Source organism: Sus scrofa, chromosome 13 (assembly GCF_054392235.1).
Source record: "Sus scrofa isolate SSC_HxYL_T2T_F1_AM1 chromosome 13, Sscrofa_HxYL_maternal_Yorkshire_Landrace_v2.0, whole genome shotgun sequence".
Taxonomy (NCBI): domain Eukaryota; kingdom Metazoa; phylum Chordata; class Mammalia; order Artiodactyla; family Suidae; genus Sus; species Sus scrofa.
The window spans coordinates 212168165-212188708 of NC_139395.1; the positions used below are offsets into that span (position 1 = coordinate 212168165).

At 45.4% G+C, this 20544-nt stretch overlaps 2 protein-coding genes across 9 annotated transcripts in view; both read left to right on the top strand.

Annotated features, from left to right (window-relative positions):
* The window catches only part of IFNAR2 (interferon alpha and beta receptor subunit 2), an 85942-nt gene extending 68354 nt beyond the window's left edge, over nucleotides 1-17588 (top strand). For 4 of the 6 annotated variants that reach the window (NM_001204775.2, XM_021068450.2, XM_021068452.2 and 1 more), the window contains 3 exon segments: nucleotides 1163-1325; nucleotides 8209-8339; nucleotides 15682-17588. In NM_001204775.2, coding sequence (NP_001191704.2) covers nucleotides 1163-1325; nucleotides 8209-8339; nucleotides 15682-16473 — 1086 coding nt within the window. In that variant the 3' untranslated portion in view covers nucleotides 16474-17588. 6 annotated transcript variants of the gene reach the window in all.
* Nucleotides 17589-18427: 839 nt separating this feature from the next.
* Nucleotides 18428-20544, top strand: part of IL10RB (interleukin 10 receptor subunit beta) — a 31452-nt gene continuing 29335 nt past the window's right edge. For 2 of the 3 annotated variants that reach the window (XM_084986970.1, XM_084986971.1), the window contains exons 1-2: nucleotides 18428-18602; nucleotides 20143-20269. In XM_084986970.1, coding sequence (XP_084843096.1) covers nucleotides 18554-18602; nucleotides 20143-20269 — 176 coding nt within the window. In that variant the 5' untranslated portion in view covers nucleotides 18428-18553. 3 annotated transcript variants of the gene reach the window in all.

Here is a 20544-nt window from a genome sequence, read left to right on the forward strand (position 1 = left end):
TGGGTGCTGGAACAGCATCCTGGAGGAGATGAGAGGTGACAGAAAATCATGGGCATGAGAAGGGGTTGCCCTTGGCTGGGAGCTGGACCAACATGAGTCACAGCTGGGAGAGGGCACAGAGTCCCAGGGCAGAGAGGCAGGGTGCCTCCTTTCGGCCACCCACCCGAAACAGGAAGCAAGCATTGCTGACTTGAGATCACATTTGACCATGTCAGGTGTGCAGCACAGACAGATGTTCTGACTCTCAGCTACCGCTTCGCAGTTTCCCGTAGAGGCGAGAGCCTGCCCACCCTTCTGCTTCTGTCCCTTTTTGTCTTAATCGCGTGTTTCCCATGCAAGATCTTTTCATTTGTTGGGAAGTGTTAAAAAATAACTTCTCTTCCTTCGCAATTGAAACTTATAGAAAAAAAATATTACAGAAGGCTGTATTTGATCTGCTACAAATCCTTATCTATAAAACTACGGGCAAGCATGTACTTGGAAAACTACTCAGCGTTACACAGCAGTTATTCTTCATGAAAGAACCTTCATTTCATCTCTTCGATGGAGAAGGAGCTAGGGATGAAGAGGCAAAGTATTTTTAGGGAGAAGACCTCGCCAGACATCAGCCTCAGTTCTGCCACAGACAAGCTGTGTGGCTTTGAGGAAGTTACTTAACCACTCTGGGCTGCAGTTACCTCATCTGGAGAAGGAGCATAGCACCAACTTTGCAGACTCTTGCTAATCAAATGAGTTAGTATATATAAAAGCACTTTCTGGAGTGTAGACACAGATCATTAATGAAATAGGATAATCTTATTTTCTTATTTTTGCGAGATGATCTTACTGCTGGATAAGCTCGTCTTGCCAAAATGACATCATGGAGATAGTTTTGCCTCATTGGGACTTTTCCACCTCATTTGTAAAAGGAAGTTGATAGGCTAGATTTCATGGTTTAAATAATGCGCATGTGTATGTGTGTGTGGGGGGGGGTTTATAGGTACAGTCACACAAGTGATAGATTGCTTGCCCTGAGTGACTTATACTTTTTCTTGCAAAGCCTATGATATTTCTAACCCTGTTTAAGATTCGAAGACAAATCCCCAAAGACAGTCTAAGTGCTTTACCTCTAAATGGTATTCTTCACTCAAAAGTCTTCCTGATGTTTTGCTCCTTTTTACAGCATAAACCCCGAATAAAGGGAAACATCACTGAAAATTTCAATTATGTCATCGACAAGTTAATTCCAAACACAAACTACTGTGTCTCTGTCTATTTTGAGCCTAAAGACCAGAATAAAATCAATAGATCACCCTTAAAATGTACCTTCATTCAACGGGAATCAGGTATGACAGTTTTTGAAAATGCACATCTTGCTTTTCCTCCGTTTAATGAGTTTTCAGTGTTCTGGGCCACTAAAGGTATTTCTTCCAACAAAGGCACATCCCAGAGATGTTTTTGTCAGGCTCGCCCACCTGGTAGAGTCCCTTTCATGTTGCCCCACCATGGGGACAAGCAGGTAACTTCCTTGATAAAGTCACAAGTTCTCCTGCCGTGGAAACGCTTTTATCTCAGGGACCCAGGATCACGGTCAGTTCTGTGTGCCCTTAGCTTGGCCATTATTCAAGCCAAGAGCTGGAGGAGGCTGGGCGGCTGAAGCAGCGGCAGAGGTATCAAAGGGTGGAGTGATGGATGCGGTGAGGTTCGTAGATGTGGGCTGGCTCTCGGGAAAAGTGGCTGTAGGTCACAGATGAAAGGGAAACTTGTCAGGACAGATGAGGCTGAAAAGCCTTTCTGTTGCCAAGGCATCTAAACCGTAAACAGCGTGCTCCCTGAGCCTTCCTCCGCAGGGAGGAATTGGCAGCAAAAGCAATCAGGCTATGGAACATCTACTGCTGATTATTTTCTCGAGAAGGCCCTGCGTCTCCAAATGTTTTACCACAGGTGAAAATCCACAAAGATGGCCCCCAAAGAAGCCTTTCTGAATTTTCCAACCCCAGTGAGAGCTTCTTGAATGTTCTGATCTACCAGAGGAAAAGAAAACGAGACTTAGAAGGAAGTGGCTGAGTGCTACGGCTCATTTGTGGTTGAAGTGAGGGCCACTAACCTGTGCCTGACACATCAAGGTGCCCAGCGTTTGTTATAACTTCAGGCAGTGTCATTTGTCACAGGCAAATGACACAGAGATCAGTTTTAAAGGAAAAAGTATCTCAAGGCTTTAGCTTCAGTCATTTTTATGCCAGTTAAATGTGGGCAAATCTACAACTCCATGTAGATTCTTTATACCGGGGGTTCCCATCGTGGCGCAGCAGAAGCGAATCCGACAAGGAACCATGAGGTTTCGAGCTCAATCCCTGGCCTCGGTCAGTGGGTTAAAGATCAGGGGTTACTGTGGGCTGTGCCGTAGGTCACAGATGAGGCTCCGATCCTGTGTTACTGTGGCTGTGGCGTAGGCCAGCAGCTATAGCTCCGACTGGACCCTCAGAGTGGGAACATCCATATGCCATGAGTGCAGCCCTAAAAAGCAAAAAAATAAATAAATAAAGATTCTTTATACCTATACAAAAATGTAAATCCAAAACAAATTAACATATTTGTGTTCTAACACTGGTTCTCGACATCAACCAGGGGTCCAGAGATTCAATTCAGTTCTTTTTTTTTTTTTAAGTTTTATTGAGGTGTAGTTAATTTACAGGGCTGTGATCATTTATGCTATACGATAAAGTGACCCAATCATACATTTACGCATATCTATTCTCTCTCAGATTCTTTTCCCATGTAGATTATCACAGAATTCTAGGTAGCATGCTCTGTGCGATACAGCAGGTCCCCTTTTGCCAGTCATTCCATATACCACAGTGTGCCTATGCCAATCCCAAATCTCCAGTCCATTCCTCCCCTCCCACCTGTCCTCTTTGGTAACCATAAATTTTTCAAAGTCTGTGAGTCTGTTTCCATTCTGCAAATAAGTTCATTTGTATCTTTTTTTTTTAGATTCCACGTATCGGTGATATCATATGATATTTGTCTTTCACTGTCTGGTTGACTTCACTAGTATGAGAGTCTCTAGGTCCATCCATGTTACTGCAAATGACATTATTTCATTCTTTTTTATGGCTGAGTAATATTCCATTGTATACATGTACTACATCTTCTCTATCCATTCCTCTGGGGGTGGGCATTTAGGTTGCTTCCATGTCTTGGCTATTGTAAATAGTGCTGCAATGAACAATGGGGTGCCTGTATCTTTTTTGAATTATGGTTTTCTCTGGATAGAGGCTCAGGAGTAGGATTGCTGGATGGTATGGTAGTTTTATTTTTCGATTCAGTTCTGATACTAACTACTGGGAGGTGACACAGGTTAAGGGGCTCAGTCCCACAAGACTGCTCCACTGCAGATGCCCACTGCCAGTCCTAGGTCCCCAGGCTACCCACACTTCTGTCTGACCTGGCTACAAATGCAGAGGTTCCTGGATTTAATAATTCACTACAGTGACTCACAGAACTCAGGAAAATGCTCTGCTTATGATTACCCTTTGATTATAAAGGATACAAATGAGCCTCCCAATGAAGAGACACATAGTCTGGAAGCTTCCAAGTGCAGGAGCTTCTGTGCTTTCAGAGTCAGGATCCACCACCCTCCCTGTGCTTTAATAGGTTCACTGATCAGAATCTCCCCAAGCCTTGCCGTCCAGAGTTTTTACTGCGTTTCATTATGTAGGCGTGATTAATTAAATCATTGGCCATTGGTGATTAAGTCAATCCCCAGCCTCTCTCCCCTCCCTAGAGGTCAGGGGTAGGGCCAGAAATTCCAGAAGTTCAGCTCATTCATGTAAACACAGATAGGGTCCCCCAAAGACACTCCTATCACTGAGGAAATTCTGAGGGCTTTTGAGATGCTGTGCCAAGAACCAAGGACAAAGGCCAGATTTTATTACCAATATAATCCCATGATCTTATAAACAAACAGAACTGTAAAACCAGTTGAATGGAGCAATGATTTCCCCTCTGCTCACAGAATACTCCTGTACTCCGGATGTGGGGAGGTGTTTTACCACCCCAAATTCTTCTTCCACCTCGGCTCGGTGTCCTGCAATTTAACTCATGTCTGACACTATCTGCCTGGAGACAGCATCAGATCCCACAAGCCTGCCCCTCTCCGCGCCTAGCTTCACTTGCCAATTGCAGGTTCAAGTTGTCGCGTGGACGCTGACCAACCAGCCAGAAATCAGATTCCCACAAACCCTTCCTCAGCTCTGATAATTTGCTAGAAGGGCTCACAGAACTTGGGAAAATGGTTTACTTACTAGATTCTTGGTTTATTAGAAAAGGTTACAACTCAGGGATCCGGCATTGCCTTGAGCTGTGGTCAGGTCACAGGTGTGGCTTGGATTCCAAGTTGCTGTGGCTATAGTGTAGGCGGGCAGCAGCAGCACCGATTCGACCCCTAGCCTGGGAACTTGCACATGCTGCAGATGTGGCCCTGAAAAGCAACAAATAAAAAATTTAAAAAAAAATTAAAAAAAGAAAGAATAAAGAAAAGGTTACAACTCAGGAATAGCCAAAAGGAAGAGATTCAGAGGGCAAGGTAGTTGGGGGGGGGGGGGCGGGGCTTGGACCTCTATGTCCTTTCTGGGCATTCTCCCTGTTCAACTTGGAAGCTCTCTGAACCCTATCATTTTGGGGTTTTATGGAGGCTTCATTACTTAGACATGACCAATTAAATCCTTGGCCATTGGTGATTTCTTCTCCAGTTCCTTTCCCCTCCCTAAAGATCAAGGGGGTTGGGCTGAAAGTTTAATCCCTCTAAATCTCCAGGTTGGTTCCCCTGGCAACTGCCCCCCCCACCCCCCACCCCCCACCCCCGCAGTGGTCTGGGGCTTTCCAAAAGTCACCTGGTTAACAGAAACCAAGTGAGGTTGAAAGGGACTTGTTATGAATAACCAAAAAGGCTTCTTTCACTTTCTTTGCTCTTATCACAGGCAATTCCAAGGGTTTCAGAATTGAGGACAAAGGCCCCACTTCTGTATATCTTATTATAAGTCAGAATGTCACAGGAGTAAAAACTCAGATGAGTAGTATAACATGACAGGTACTGGTTTGCTCAAACTCAGTCCGCCCTGTTTCTCTGTTTCACCTCCAAAAAAAATAGTCAGGCCACAGACAGCATGCTGTCCCATCACTGCCTATTTCCCTGAGCAAATCATTGTATATCATCAGCCTCCATCCTTTTATCATTACCCCAAATTATTAAAGTACAGCTTCTCTTCCCAAATATTTCATGTCCCAATGCTTGTCTGAAACTTTAGGAACTAGATGGCCTTGTCACTGTCCAAACTGGCCATGTGAACCACGCCCAACTAGCCAAATATAGGCACCAGATAGGTTTTGATGGCGAGGGATTCTAGAAGGATGACCAGAGTTAACTTACCGGGACTCAGCAGTGAACACATCTTAAGACAGTACTGATCTGGGGGGATTTAGTCCAGAGATCTACAGAAATGCCTTCCCTTTGGTCAAACCTTACATGAATTGGTTGGCATTTTTTTCAGTAAGGTCCTAAGGGACCTTTTCACAGACCTTTATTGGGGGTCTACTATGTGCCAGATTCTCTTCTTGATACTAGGGATAACACAGTGAATAAAACATGAAAATTCCTGACCTTGGGAGTTCCCGTCATGGTTCAGTGGTTAACGAGTCCGACTAGGAACCATGAGGTTGTGGGTTCGATCCCTGGCCTTGCTCAGTGGGTTAAGGATCCGGCATTGCCGTGAGCTGTGGTGTAGGTTGCAGACGTGGCTCGGATCCCAAGTTGCTGTGGCTCTGGTGTCGGCCAGCGGCTAAAGCTCTGATTCGACCCCTAGCCTGGGAACCTCCATATGCCATGGGAGCTGCCCAAGAAATGGAAAAAGACCAAAAAAAAAAAAAAACCCAAAAAGATAAAAAGAAAATTCCTGACCTTACGGAGCTTACACTGTAATATAGAGAGATAGGAAAACAAGATTAAAAAGTATGTAGGATATTAATTGATGATAAATGCTATGGGGAAAAAAAATAAGCAGGGAGTGGGGGAGGGGCAGTGTTAGGTAGAGGACAGCAGGTCTCTTTTAAATAGGGTGGCATCTTGTTTTTATTTCCTAGAAGCAGAGCCTAAAACTGAAATTCTAGTTCAAGTGATTCACTGGGGCATGAAGAGGGGTGGGGTCGGAATCCCATGATGTCATTGCTCCTCCAAAGCAATCACTTTGGTTCACAGCGTCCTTTTCAGGGATGTAAATTCTACACATGTAAGAATTTTGCATTATAAAGCTGTGCCTTTTAGGCTAGATCTGATTGTAGAACTGCCATTGATACGACAAGCCTTCCTTCAGTCCGATGGGAATGAGCGTGGGTTTGTGAATCTTCTTCCACCTAAGATCGCAGATCTTCACTGAATTTCTTTCTGTTCATTCTTTAGTCCTCTGAAAGACTTTTAAAATAAATGATCCAGAGTTCCTGCTGTGGTTCACTGGGTTAAGGACCCAGCGTTGTCTCTGCAGAGGCGCGGACCCGATCCCTGTCCAGGGAACTTCTACATGCCGTGCGCGCAGCCAAAACATAGATAGGTAGATAGATAGATAGATAGATAGATAGATAGATAGATAGATAGACAGACAGATAGACAGATAGATAGATGATAGACAGACAGACATGTAGATAGATAGATGGACAGACAGACAGGTAGATATATAGACAGACAGATAGGTAATAGGCGGACAGGTAGACAGATGATAGATAGACAGACAGATAGATGATAGACAGGTAGATAGATAGGTAGATAAATAGTTGGATAGAAGATAGATCAACAGACAGACAGACGGACGGACAAGTAGATAGATGACTGATAGACAGACAGACAGATAGACATGTAGATAGATAGATGATAGACAGACAGGTAGATAGATATATAGACATACAGATAGACATGTAGAAAGACAGATAGATAGATAGACAGACAGACATGTAGATAGATAGATGATAGACAGGTAAATAGATGATAGATAGATAGACATGTAGATAGATAGATGGACAGACAGACAGGTAGATATATAGACAGATAATAGATAGGCAGACAGGTAGACAGATGATAGACAGAAAGATAGATGATAGACAGGTCGATAGATGATAGACAGACAGGTAGATAGATAGATGATTGATAGATAGACAAATTAAACATATCATCCATCTTTCCTTTTCTCTCTCCTCTATTGCCTGAGGCTGTGGTTTTAGGATTCATATTAATAAAAAGTCTTTCTGGAAATTTAAGAGAACCTTAGTTACATAACAATTGATTTCTTCTCAGTCCATTTGGACTCATGGAAAAAAAGCTATCTTCATTCAAAAATTGAAATGTTCCAAAAGTAATTTTGGTGAGGAACTACAGGAGAACTCCTAATAGGACATAGCAACTTTGCACAGCCCTGCTTTTGGTCCTGGTGTGGCCCAAGGTCAGCCTCAAAGTGACCCAGTTGTTTTATCCAAACTGCCTTTTTTCCATTCTTTCCTATCTGTGGTGCATGCTAACAAGCACTGGAGACCTGGCTAGTGTGACTCAGAAACGGGTTGGGTTGTTTTTTTATTTTTATTTTTTAGTATTTATTTATTTATTTATTTATTTATTTATTTTTGTCTTTTTGCCATTTCTTGGGCCACTCCTGCGGCATATGGAGATTCCCAGGCTAGGGGTCGAATCAGAGCTGTAGCCGCTGGCCTACGCCAGAGCCACAGCAACACAGGATCCAAGCTGCATCTGCAACCTATACCATAGCTCACAGCAATGCCGGATCCTTAACCCCCTGAGCAAGGCCAGGGATCAAACCCGCAACCTCATGGTTCCTAGTCGGATTCATTAACCACTGCGCCACAACGGGAACTCCTTTTCAATTTTGATAATTTACATTTCAATGGTCACACGTGGTGAATGGCTACCATCTTAGACACTGCAGAGATAGGATATAATTACCAACTAGACGAAGTTTTTACTTTCAAAAACTGAATCTATTGTTTTCACCATTTTTTTTTAAATGTATATGTGGATGACTTTCCATTCTTTCGTATTTAACAATAGTTTTTCCAACTTTTGCTCCCTTGATAAACCCCTCCACCACCTGATCAGTGCTCATTTATTCCCAACTGCAATTGTTTATTGGATTTGTTTTGAAATAAAGCCCTTTAATTTTTCGCCAACAGAGTCGTCAGAATCTACCAAACTAGGAGGAATAATTACTCTGTTTGTAATAGCTGCTGTCTTCATAAGCACCATAGTGACACTGAAACGGATTGGTTATATATGCTTAAGAAATGATTTCCCCAAAGTTTTGGTATGTAGCATTTTTTTTAAATTCTCTTTATTTTTCATTTTACTTAGGAATATTTATTATATGCTTAAGTATTTTGCAGAAGAAAACCCCATTTTCTCAAAACAACAAGGTGTTGGGGTTCCCTGGGGGTGCACAGGATCTGACATTGTCACTGCAGAGGCTCTGGTTGCTGCTGTGATGCAGATTCGATCCCTGGTGTAGGAATTTCCATATGTCTTGGATGTGGCCAAAAAAAAAAAAAAAAAAAGGTTATTTTATCCCTGGGTTCTTTTCTATTCCTAAAAACATATCTTTTGCATTTTATGCTTTGTCCACATATGATTTTCAATAATCACAGAGTGTTCCAATGTTATTAATATATCTTTTGTCCCTTAACCGTTTCCTAGCTGTACAGCATTTGGATTGATTTCTTTTTTATTTCTTTTCTTTCTTTGGCCATTGTGAATAATGCAGTAAACATTTTGATACGGATTATTTTCTTAGTTTGAATTATTTCAGTGGGATATATACACAAAGTGAATTTATCTTCAATAAAGACATAAAGGGAGTTCCCGTCATGGCTCAGTGGTTAACGAATCTGACTAGTATCCATAAGGTTGCAGATTCAATCCCTGGCCTCACTCAGTGGGTTAAGGATCCAGTGTTGCCCGTGAGCTGTGGTGTAGGTTGCAGACACGGCTGGGATTCTGCGTTGCTGTGGCTCTGGCATCATAGGCCAGTGGCTACAGCTCTGATTTGACCCCTAGCCTAGGAACCTCCATATGCCACAGGTGCAGCCCTAGAAAAGACAAAAATAAATAAATAGTAGGCATAAAGAATTAGTTGATAATGCTAGTGTCAACATAGAGGTGTACACATTTCTTCAAAGTTCTGCTGATATTCATCATTTTTTACTACTTTTGTTTATCATAGTATAACAGACCTCAGCATTGCTCCTATTTGTGTTTTTGTGTTTTTTGTTTTTTGTTTTTTGTCTTGTGTCCTTTTAGGGCCGCACCCGCAGCATATGAGGTTCCCAGGCTAGAGGTCTAATCAGAGCTGTAGCCGCTGGCCTACACCAACGCCACATCCGAGCCTCATCTGCGACCTACACCACAGCTCACAGCAACGCCAGATCCTTAACCCACTGAGCGGGTGCAGGGATAGAACCTGAAACCTCATGGTTCCTAGTCGGATTCGTTTCCCCTGCCCCAAGATGGGAACTCCTGTGTTAATTATTAGTGAAACCAGCCACTTTGTGCTTTCTCTGTGCTTCCTGGGGTGTATTATTCCTGCTCAGGGCCTTTCATCTCAGCCAAGTCTGGGTATTGATCTTACATATCTCTAAAACCTCCTCATATGTTTTGGTTCACCCCATCATTTTTCATTTTCTCTTGCCCATTGCCTTCTTTCAACATTAGTTTTATAATTTTTTCATTCAGGAATTTGTTTTTCTATGTTTGAGCTCATTTGCCTTCTTCCAATTTTTTCTTTTCTTTTTATGGCTGCACCTGCATGATAGGCAAGTTCTTGGGACAGGGATTGAGTCCTAGCCACAGCTGCAGCCTCCTACGAAGCTACAGAAACACCGGATCCTTTAACCCACTGCACCAGGCCAAGGGTCAAATCTTTGTCTCCACAGCAACCCAAGCCGCTGCAGTTGGATTCTTTGCTTTTTAGGGCTGCACCTGCAGCACACGGAGGTTCCCAGGCTAGGGGCTGAATCAGAGCTGCAACTGAGGCCTACACCACAGCCACAGCCACGCCAGATCCCAGCCACATCTGTAACCTATGCTGCAGCTTGCGGCAACACCAGGGCCTTAACCCACTGAGCCAGGCCAGGGAGTGAACCCAAATCCTCACAGAGATTCCATTGGGTTCTTAATCTGCCAAGCCGCAGTGGAAACTTCGACAGTCGGATTCTTAACCCACTGTGCCACAGCAGGAACCCCTTCTTCTAATTTTTTAACAGTCCTAAATAAATATCCCTCCACAGGTGATAAAAGTGTAGTATTCTTTTTATGTTTTTTTTAATTCTTCTAATTCTTTCTTTAAAACTTTTTTAGTTGAAGTACAATTTTGTTTGTTTTTGTCTTTTTGCCTTTTCTAGGGCTGTACCCACGGCATATGGAGGTTCCCAGGCTAGGGGTCGAATCGGAGCTGTAGCCGCCAGCCTACACCACAGCTCACGGCAACGCCGGATCCTTAACCCACTGAGCAAGGCCAGGGATCGAACCCGCAACCTCATGGTTCCTAGTCGGATTTGTTAACCACTGCGCCATGACGGGAACTCCTGAAGTACAGTTAATTTACAGCGTTGTCTTAGTTTCAAGTGTACAGCAAAGTGATTCAGTCTACATGTATAAATATTCTTTTTCAGATTCTTTTCTGTCACAGGTTATTACAAGATATTAGGTATAGTTTCCTGTGCTGTACAGTAGGTCCTTGTTGTTTACCTATTTTATATATAGTAGAGTGTGTATATATTAATCTTGCCAAACTCCTAATTTATCTTTCCCATCCTCCACTACTCCCTTTGGTAACAGGAAGTTTGTTTTCTACCTCTGTGAGTCTATTTCTGTTTTGTGAATGAGTTCATTTGTATCCCTTTTTTAGATTCCAGAAATAAGCGATAGCATATGATGCTTATCTTTCTAGCTGACTTGCTTCTCTTAATTTGATCATCTCTAGGTCCACCCATGTTGCTGCAAATAGCCTTGCATTGTTTCATTCTTTTCCAGGGCTGACGTACTGTTCTTTTTCTTGTTGTTCTTATTGGTTCAGGTTGGGTTGGGGAGGGATTTGGGAGGGGCAAAGGGGCTTTTGGAGTCTTTGAACCTGGCCCCCGGCTGTGGTTTATGAGATGTAAATGGCTCTGGGCTGGATTTCATCCACAAGGATCCCGGTCTTGCAAGAATGGTTGGTTTTTATCTATCGTTTACCTGTGTATCTTTAACACGTGTTTTTTTTTTTGGGGGGGGGGGTCTTTTATGTTAGTGTTTCATTGCTGGCTTTATTTTCAGCTTTCACTCCCAACTCTTCTGTTGGCCATGCATTGCTTTAGCCTTGAACTTTTAGGTAAATCCCTCGCCAGCTCATAGCTCTCGTGCAGCCTTGAGCTACAAAGGCCCCACTACAACCCTCTGCTTCTAGATAATCTTCTGCCTGAATTGCCTTAACTCATTACTAACCCTCCTCCCAGGTCTCCCTGGGGTTCCTTCTGACCTTAAAATGCACCCAAATTACTTGCCAATTATATTTACACTTGTTATTGTGATGACCCCAAGTAATGACAGGAACTGTTGTTATCTTGTGCCTGTCTAGTATTTCTCCATGAAAAATTGTTACTCTACGTTTAAGTAAAAACTCTAAGGATAGTAAAAACAGAACCCCCCAGGTCAAGTATGTTTGTGTATGTATGTTTAATCAAAATAGCTGTTAAAGGAGTTCCCATCGTGGCTCAGCAGTTACCGAACCTGACTAGTATCCGTAAGGATGCAGGTTCGATCCCTGGCCTCACTCTGTGAGTTGAGGATCCGGCATTACAGTGAGCTATGGTGTAGGTTGCAGCCATGGTTCAGATTTGGCATTGCTGTGGCTGTGGCATAGGCCAGCGGCTACAGCTCCAATTCAGCCCCTAGCCTGGGAACCTCCATATGCCATGGGTGTGGTCCTAAAAAAAAAAAAAAAAAAAAAAAGATGTTAAAAAATTTAAACACTCTCTTTTCTTCTCCTCCTCCTTCTTTTTTGCATTTAACCAATGTGTACTGTATACTTACTGTGTGTCCACATGTTATAGGTGCTGGGGATATAGATGTGAATAAATCAAACTGAAAACCATGCCTGAGTTCCCTCTGTGGCACAGTGGGTTAAGGATCCAACTGCAGCGGCTTGGGTGGCTGCTGAGGCGTGGGTTCAATCCCCAACTGGGTGCAGTGAGTTAAGGACCCGGTATTGCCACTGCTGTGGCATAGGTCAAGCTGCAGCTCTGATTCAGTCCTTGGCCTGGGAACTTGCATATGCTGCGGGTGTGGCCATTATTTTACAAAAAAGAAAAATCCATACCCTCATGGAGCTTAAAGTCTGAAAAGTAAGAGTAGGGACAATGATAATTTATAGATAATGTGACTGGGTAGGTAAGAAATTCAGAATCTAGAGATGAATATTTAGGACTAATAAGTTTAGCCAAGTTGTTGCCCACAAAATAGTTAATGTAAAAATGTTTGCATTTTATACATTAGCAACAATCACTTAGAAAATAAACACATTTTTATGTAAGCTGCTTTTCAACTTCCAAGAAATTACGTACATAAATCATAGCCAAAAAAAACTCTGTGGATTTTTGCGTACTCAACACATCCACATAACTCACACCCAGATCAAGAAAGAAAACAAGAGGCAGCCTCCCTAAAAGTCTCTCTCCCACCTTTTAGTCACTGCCCACACCCACATAACAGCATGGATCAGTTTCACCTTTTTGAACTTGAACTGATACCGTTCAATGGAATTGTGCAATTAAGTGAAATCGTAGTTTTTTAAATACCATTACAACAGTCATGGAAATTTTTTGGATATTTAAGGAAGATATCCAACAGAAGATGTAACCAGCCCATTGTGGAGAAAAATTATCAAACTATTGAAAGGCATTAACAAAGATCTAGTTAAGTGGGGAGCCTAGAGGCAGACCCACAAAGGTGGAAACATGACTAATGGCATGTAGGAATGGCAGTGAGAAAGGGTTCGATAGGTCAATAAATGTTATCTCTATGTGGGAAAATGAACTTGGAGCCCTACCTCACACCATACACGAACTTCAATTCCAGCCATGTTAAAGCTGGACTAATGTGAAGGGCAAAACTAAGAGTCAACAGGAACCATAAAGAAAGAAAATCAGGAGTTCCCGTCGTGGCGCAGTGGTTAACGAATCCGACTAGGAACCATGAGGTTTCGGGTTCGGTCCCTGCCCTTGCTCAGTGGGTTAATGATCCGGCGTTGCCGTGAGCTATGGTGTAGGTTGCAGACGCGGCTCGGATCCCGCGTTGCTGTGGCTCTGACGTAGGCCGGTGGCTACAGCTCCGATTCAACCCCTAGCCTGGGAACCTTCATATGCCGAGGGAGCGGCCCAAGAAATAGCAACAACAACAAAAGACAAAAAAAAAAAAAAAAGAAAGAAAATCAATATATTTTCTCTTTCTTTTCTTTTCTTCTTCTTTATTTATTTATTTATTTATTTTTTTTTTTCTTTTTAGGGCCGAACCCAAGACATATGGAAGTTCCTGGGCTGGAGGTTGAATCAGAGCTCTCTGATCCCAGCTGCATCTGCAACCTACAATGCAGCTTGTGGCAACACCAGATCCTTAACCCACAGAGCAAGGCCAGGGAGCAAACCCGCATCCTCATGGATACTACTCAGGTTCTTAACCTGCTGAGCCACAGTGGGAACTCCCCTGGATATATTTTCATACATTAAAATTGAGAATTTCTTTTCATCAAAAGTCATTATAAAGAGAGTAAAATATTAAACCATGGACCGGGGGGAATATATGAAGCATAAATAATCAAGGGAGAGTTAGAACCCAGATTATATTAAGAGCCCCAATGAATCAATAAGAAAAAAGATAAACAATCCATTAGAACACTTGACCCCTAGGCTGGGTTGGCGAGAGTAGGTTTGTCCAATGGGGCAGCCTGAGCAGGAGAGTAGAGAGGAGGGTGTTGTCAGTGACAGTTCCAGGTCTGTGAAGGGAATTTCGTGATCACCTTTCTCACTGTGACCCCATCGTAGTTAGGCCCCTTCGCCCACCTCACCCTGCTGTGTCCTGGAGGTGCCAGAGTAGAGCAAGCTCCAGTCTCTCTGCTCTTCTCGTTCCTGACCATTTAGGGATCACCCATATCTATAAGGTCCTCCGGTCCAGGGGGCTTGGAGCCCCCTGGAATTGGCTCCCTAGCAGCTCTCCTTCCTCACCGTTCCTTGATACCCTTAAGAAAGTCTTGGTGATCCAGAGTTGAAATCCATCCAGCCTAAGTGGATAGATTCCAGCGACAAGCAAGAAAGCACAGGAGGACAGCAGTGGGAAGCAGTGGGGCTGTTGTCTCTGCTGCAGGCAGTCTACATCACTCAGGATTCCTGAAACCTGGGCGTGTTTCTTATTTATGTATTTATTTTGCTTTTTAGGGCTGAACCCGAGGCATATGGAAGTTCCCAGACTAGGGATCAAATCTGAGCTGCAGCTGCTCGCCTACACCACAGCCACAGTCACGCAGTATCTGAGCCTCATCTCTGACCTACACCAGAGCTCATGGCAACTCGGGATCCTTAACCCACTGAGTGAGGCCAGGGATGGAACCTGCATCCTCATGGATGTCAGTCGGGTTCATTAACCACTGAGCCACAAAGGGAACTCCTTTTTTTTTTTTCTGGGTGAATTTTTTAACCTCTCTGAATCATCTTCTCATCTGTAAAGTGGGAAATAAGACTAGTAAGTCTATCCCTGGCCCAGGAGTTTCAGCATGCCATGAGCAAGGCTGGAGGAAAAAAAAAAGAGTTGCCTTCATGGTGCAGTGGAAATGAATCTGACTAGCAACCATGAGGTTGCAGGTTGGATTCCTGGCCTCGCTCAGTGGGTTAAGGATCTGGCGTTGGCCTGAGCTGTGGTGTAGGTCGAAGACACAGCTCGGATCCCTCGTGGCTGTGGCTGTGGTGTAGGCTGGCAGCTACAGCTCCGATTAGACCCCTAGCCTGGGAACCTCCATGTGCTGCAGGTGTGGCCCTATAAAGGCAAAAAGACCAAAAAAAGACAAAAAAAAAAAAAAAAAAAAAAAAAAAAAAGACTAGTAAAGCTACTTCATAGAGCAGTCGAGAGGGTAATATGAGTTATCATGTGTAGGTTACTACAAAGCAGTGCCTTGTGAATGGTAAACACCACGCAAATGTTACTGTTACTGCTTTTTTTGGTTATTCTCCTCAGTACCACCTTCCCCATCACTGTGGTTAACCTCGTTAAGTTTTCTTATGTCAAAAAATAAAGAACAGGCATTCCCGTCGTGACTCAGTGGTTAATGAATCCGACTAGGAACCAGGAGGTTGCGGGTTCGATTCCTGGCCTCGCTCAGTGGGTTAAGGATCCTGCGTTGCCGTGAGCTATGGTGTAGGTCGCAGACGCAGCTTGGATCCCGCGTTGCTGTGGCTGTAGTGTAAGCCGGCGGCTACAGCTCCGATTAGAGCCCTAGCCTGGAAACCTCCATATGTCGCAGATGCGGCCCTAGAAAAGACAAAAAGACAAAAAAAAAAAAAGAAAGAAAGAAAGAATAAACACTCAGAATTGATCATCATCATCTCTCTCTCTCTCTTTCTTTTTTAAAGACTTTTTCTAAATTGTCCGCCTGGGTATTTCCTGAGCTGCCTCCCTTGGAAAATGTGTCTACCGTGGAGATCATTCATAATCACAGGAAGAAGAAAGAGTGGAATTATAATTATGATGATGAAAGCGACAGCGATAGCGAAGCAGCCCCCCAGAAAAACGCAGGTGGTTACACCATGCACAGGCTAAGGCCTCTCTGTCCAGCCTCCACCTCCTCGGCTACCCTGGAGGACTACTGCAGCGACCCGGACACTGAGGACCCTGACCTGCCAGAGCCCGAGGCTGCTGCCGAAGCCCCCGAGGCCCCAGGGCCCAGCGCCTGGCAGTCGGAATACCAGAGTGGGGGCTACGAGAGGAGGGTGAGTCTGCAGCAGGACCCCTATTTCCCGGAGGACAGCAGCCCCCCAGAGGGGTCTCAGGACCGAATTGTCTTCAACGTGGACTTAAAGTCTGTGTGCGTGAGGGTCCTTGATGACGACGATGATGACTCTGACGATGACGACGACAATGACAACGACGACGACGACGAAGACGACAACGGAGACGAAGACGAAGACGAAGACGACGACTCAGAGGTCACGCCAATGTTATCATCTCAGCCAGAAGGGACGGCTGGGCTAGAGGATGCCACTGAGACAGAATCGAACCTTCTGGAGGTCAGTGGTAAAGGGACACAGCAGCCCTTCTTCCCCAGCCCCTCGATGGCGCGCCCGGGGCCCAAAGATGCTTCTTCTGATAAGAGTGACACTTCCGAGTCGGACGCTGACATCGGGGATGGATATATCATGAGATGAATGAATCCAAAAATATTTAATTAACTTAGACGCCTACTACCTCCAGGATCCTCCCTCCCACACTGGTACTTGCTCTCACAGGGTCTGTTTGTTAAGTGCTCTCCAGAGAAGGGACAGGAGACCAAAGAGCCCATGTGCTTCCTGGTGACATTGTCTATGCAAATTCCCTGTCTGGGGGAAGGGCAGGTGGGAAACAGAGTATCCTGGTATCTTTCAGTGCATTGTTTACATGTTCAAATTGATGCTCCTGGGGAGTTCCCGGAGGCGCAATGGGTTAGGAATCCAACTGCAGCAGCACCCCGGTGGTGGGGGTGCTATGGAGGCCCAGGTTCGATCCCCAGCTCCACGCAGTGGATTAAAGGATCTAGGGTGGCCACACAGTGTAGGTTGCAGCTGTGGCTTAGATTCAATCCCTGGCCCAGGAACTTCCATATGCCATGGGTGCTGACTTAAAATTTTAAAAAAAGAAAAAAAAAAAGGGTGATTCCTCTTGAAGGGAACATGCCCTGCCTTTGCTCTCATGAATTTCTAATGTTTCTACATCACGTTTCCCAGAATAAGGAGCAAGTTTCCCTGTGGTTTTCAGGGGGTGGTTCCAGGGCCCTATAAGATTTCTGGGAAATTATTAAATTGGGCCAGAGTGGGGCGGGGAGAGAAAAGGAAGCCACTCACCAGGGTTCTTAGCAGCAGCAGTCAGCAGTGTTTTTCCACAGGCTCAAGGGAAAGCGGCCGAAAAAGAGGAGGGAGGGCTGGCAGCTGGAGAGAAAGGAGGCAGGCACAAAGGAGCAGAAGCGCACACTCTGGGTTGGAAATAGGGACCGTCCACCCTACTTGAAAGTTCCTCCTGGGTGATATTCTGTCCCCTGCACGCTTGAGATTTCAACTCTCAGCTCCTTGTCCAGCCTCCTCCATCTGAGTGAGAAAGACAGACTCACACACATCAATAACGATTGATAGCGATTAATAACAACGATTAATGAATAAACAATAATGATTAATAGTCAAACATTTGCATAGGAGGGTGGAATAGACCCTCAGTGGCATATTTTCAGATTTAGTTTTGTATCTTGGTTGGAAGATGGTTAAAAAAAATAAAACATACTTTTTACTAGAAACTTGGTAATGTCTTCAGAGCCATTCCTTATTAGAAGGGATATACATGCAGCACGTATATATGTATAGTTCTGCCGGCGTCTCTAGGTTGCACAAAAAAACTTCTGACTCTGTGTGGTGGCCTCTGGGGGCCGAGGACACATGCTGCCTCCCTGCCCTCGAGTTCCTGTGGACTGTTCTAGCAACAGATGTCAGGCAGTGTCTTATATCACCCTGCTTACCCTGCTCTGGGCTTTCCCACCTCACCACAGCACAAGTTGGAAAAGAGGAAATTAAGCCTTTCTCCACAGTCTTGAGAGAGAAACGATTATTGCCAAAAGAAGTGACTTGGTGCTGTGTTGCTGTTTATCCCCGGGAGGAAGGGGGTGGATAAGATAAAGAAGACTCTCCCAGACTGGATTTGCTAAGGGATTGCTTGAAAAGCAGTTTACTTGCGGGGAGAGGGGATTATAGAGTCCACGCCTGTTTACACGGGAGACACTTGGGGAATACTGAATGGTATAGAGAAAAACCACCACCACCCTTACTTAATTCCACCATCAGATGTAAGCTCTGCGTTGGCGTTGGAGTGTATGTATTTAGGTTGAGGGCTCCTTTCAAAGCATGCACTTAAGGTAATCAGGACACTCCACGTAGAGTTTTGCAACCTGTTTTACCATCCATGTTTTCCACTCAGCGGAAGGAGGAAAGTCCCCCGTCTGCTACCTCTGCCTCGCTGGAACCAAGCGCTTGCCCATGACCTTTCGAGCTCGGCACGCAGGGGCGGGGCCCGGGGCGGGTCGGGGGCGGGGCCCGGGGCGGGTCGGGGCGGGGCTTCGTTGCCCCGTCTCCCCGAGTTCCCGGAAGCAGCCTCGGGGCGGGGTGGGCGGGTGCACTCCGGCGCGGACGCCGGTGAGGGGGCGTGTTCCCCGTGCCCGGCGGCTGCCCGCGGGCCCCCCGAGGGCCCTCCCGGGCTCCCGGTGCGACCATGGCGCGGAGCCTCCGGAACTGGCTGGGCGGCTGCCTACTGGTGTCAGGTGAGGGGTCTGCGGGGAGAGGGCTCCGGGCGGTCTCCTGGGGGCCGGCTCCGCAGTGGGCCGTGCGCCTCCGCAACCTGGGCTCCCCGCGCGGGGACCCGGACCCTCTGTGGCGTCGCGTCCTGCCCCTTGGGGCGCTCGGGAACCGGGAGACCTGGCTACGACGCCGGGCAGCCAGAGCCCCAAAGGCGACCCCTGGGTAGATCCCATAGGCGCGTGTCAGGCCTCGCATTCAGTGTCCACCACGCTAACATCTCAATTCGACCGCTCAACTCTGCGACTTGATGGCTTTCTGAGTCCTGAATCCAGTAAAATACTTCTCTGTCCTGCTCTCAATTGCCTGCCCAGTTTAAACAACAAGATGGTGCCCCTCCTTCCTTTCTGATGAACTCACCCCTGGCCTTCCAGGGTTCCTCACCCTCTGGTTTCCCTCCTACTTATCAGGCTGTTTCTCTCAAGACATCCCTCACCTGTCAGATCTCCTGACCGCCAAGTTCATGCCTGAGCCCTCTTAACTCCTTCCCCTGCACTGTCCCTTTGGGAGATGTCAGCAAAACCGTGGCACTAAATACCAGCTATGGTCTCATGACTCTCAAATTATATTTGTTGGAACTAGTTGAGTGATGGGCCGGTAGCGATTTCTTATGCTTGTCTCTGTACTTCTGTGTATGTGTGGGATTTTCTTTTTTTCTTTCCTTCTTTTCTTTTTCTTTCTTTCTTTCTTTCTTTCTTTCTTTCTTTCTTTCTTTTCTTTTTTTTTTTTTAAAGGGCGTATCTGTGGCCTATGGAATCTCCCAGGCTAGGGGTTGAATCAGAGCTGCGGCTGCCAGCCTACCCCACAGCCACAGCAATGCCAGATCCAAGCCAGATTTGTGGCCTACCCGCAGCTTGCCCTAACACCGGAGTGTTAACCCACTGAACGAGACCAGGGATCAAACCAGCATCCTCACAAACACTAGGTCTGGTTCTGACCTGCTGAGCACAATGGGAACATGGGCATTTTCTGTTATAAATTTAATGATGATTTCTCCCTCTAGTCCAGATCTGTCCTGAGTGCTCCAGTCTCATACATCCAGCTGTCTCTGACACGCCTGCTTGCATATTCTTTAGCATCTCAAACCTTATGCAGATCCTAAAATGAGATTCTTGATTTCCCTGGCCCCAGCCCCAATCAGGTGCTTAAGCCAGGAATAGACGTTAATATCTACTTCTTTACACCAAATGTATCAGGAAATCTAGAGTTTATACCTTTGGGAATGTATCTCAAATCCATCTACCCACCCCCTCCCATCTTTCCACCACCAGCCAAATCCAGGTCACCCCCATCTGTCCCCACTTCACTCTTGCTAACCACCCGTCTCGTGTTAGCCGTTTCTTGCCTTCAAATAAAATCCAGACTCCTCAGCACAGCTCAAGTGTGTTTCTCTCTGCCATGTGCCCATTTGAAGACTTGGAGCCATAGGGGAGACCCGAGTGTTGGACCCCGAGTGAATTGGAGGGAAAAAAAAAGGTTGCCAGCTTGTCCCCTTTATTTTTACAGCATTAGGAATGGTGGTGCCACCTCCTGAAAACGTCAGAATGAATTCAGTTAATTTCAAGAACATTCTCCAGTGGGACTCACCTGCTTTTCCCCAGGGGGATCTGACCTTCACAGCTCAGTATCACAGGTGGGTCTGGGATGCTCTTGGCAGGAAGCACCAGAGGATGGCGGTTCTGGCTGGGCTGGTCCTTCAGCTGGACCACAGAAGAGAGTTTGACCGCTGTCACCGCTTAACCATGACAGCCTAAGGGGAGGAGCCTTTCTCCTAGTCTTTTCTTTTCTGTCCCAGAAGTTCTTACAAAAGCTCTCTTCTTTGAAAACAGACAAGTAAAATCCTTTTTCTTGTGATGGTTCACAGTATGGTGATCTTTGGGCCATTGATAAATACAGAGATTTTTTTTT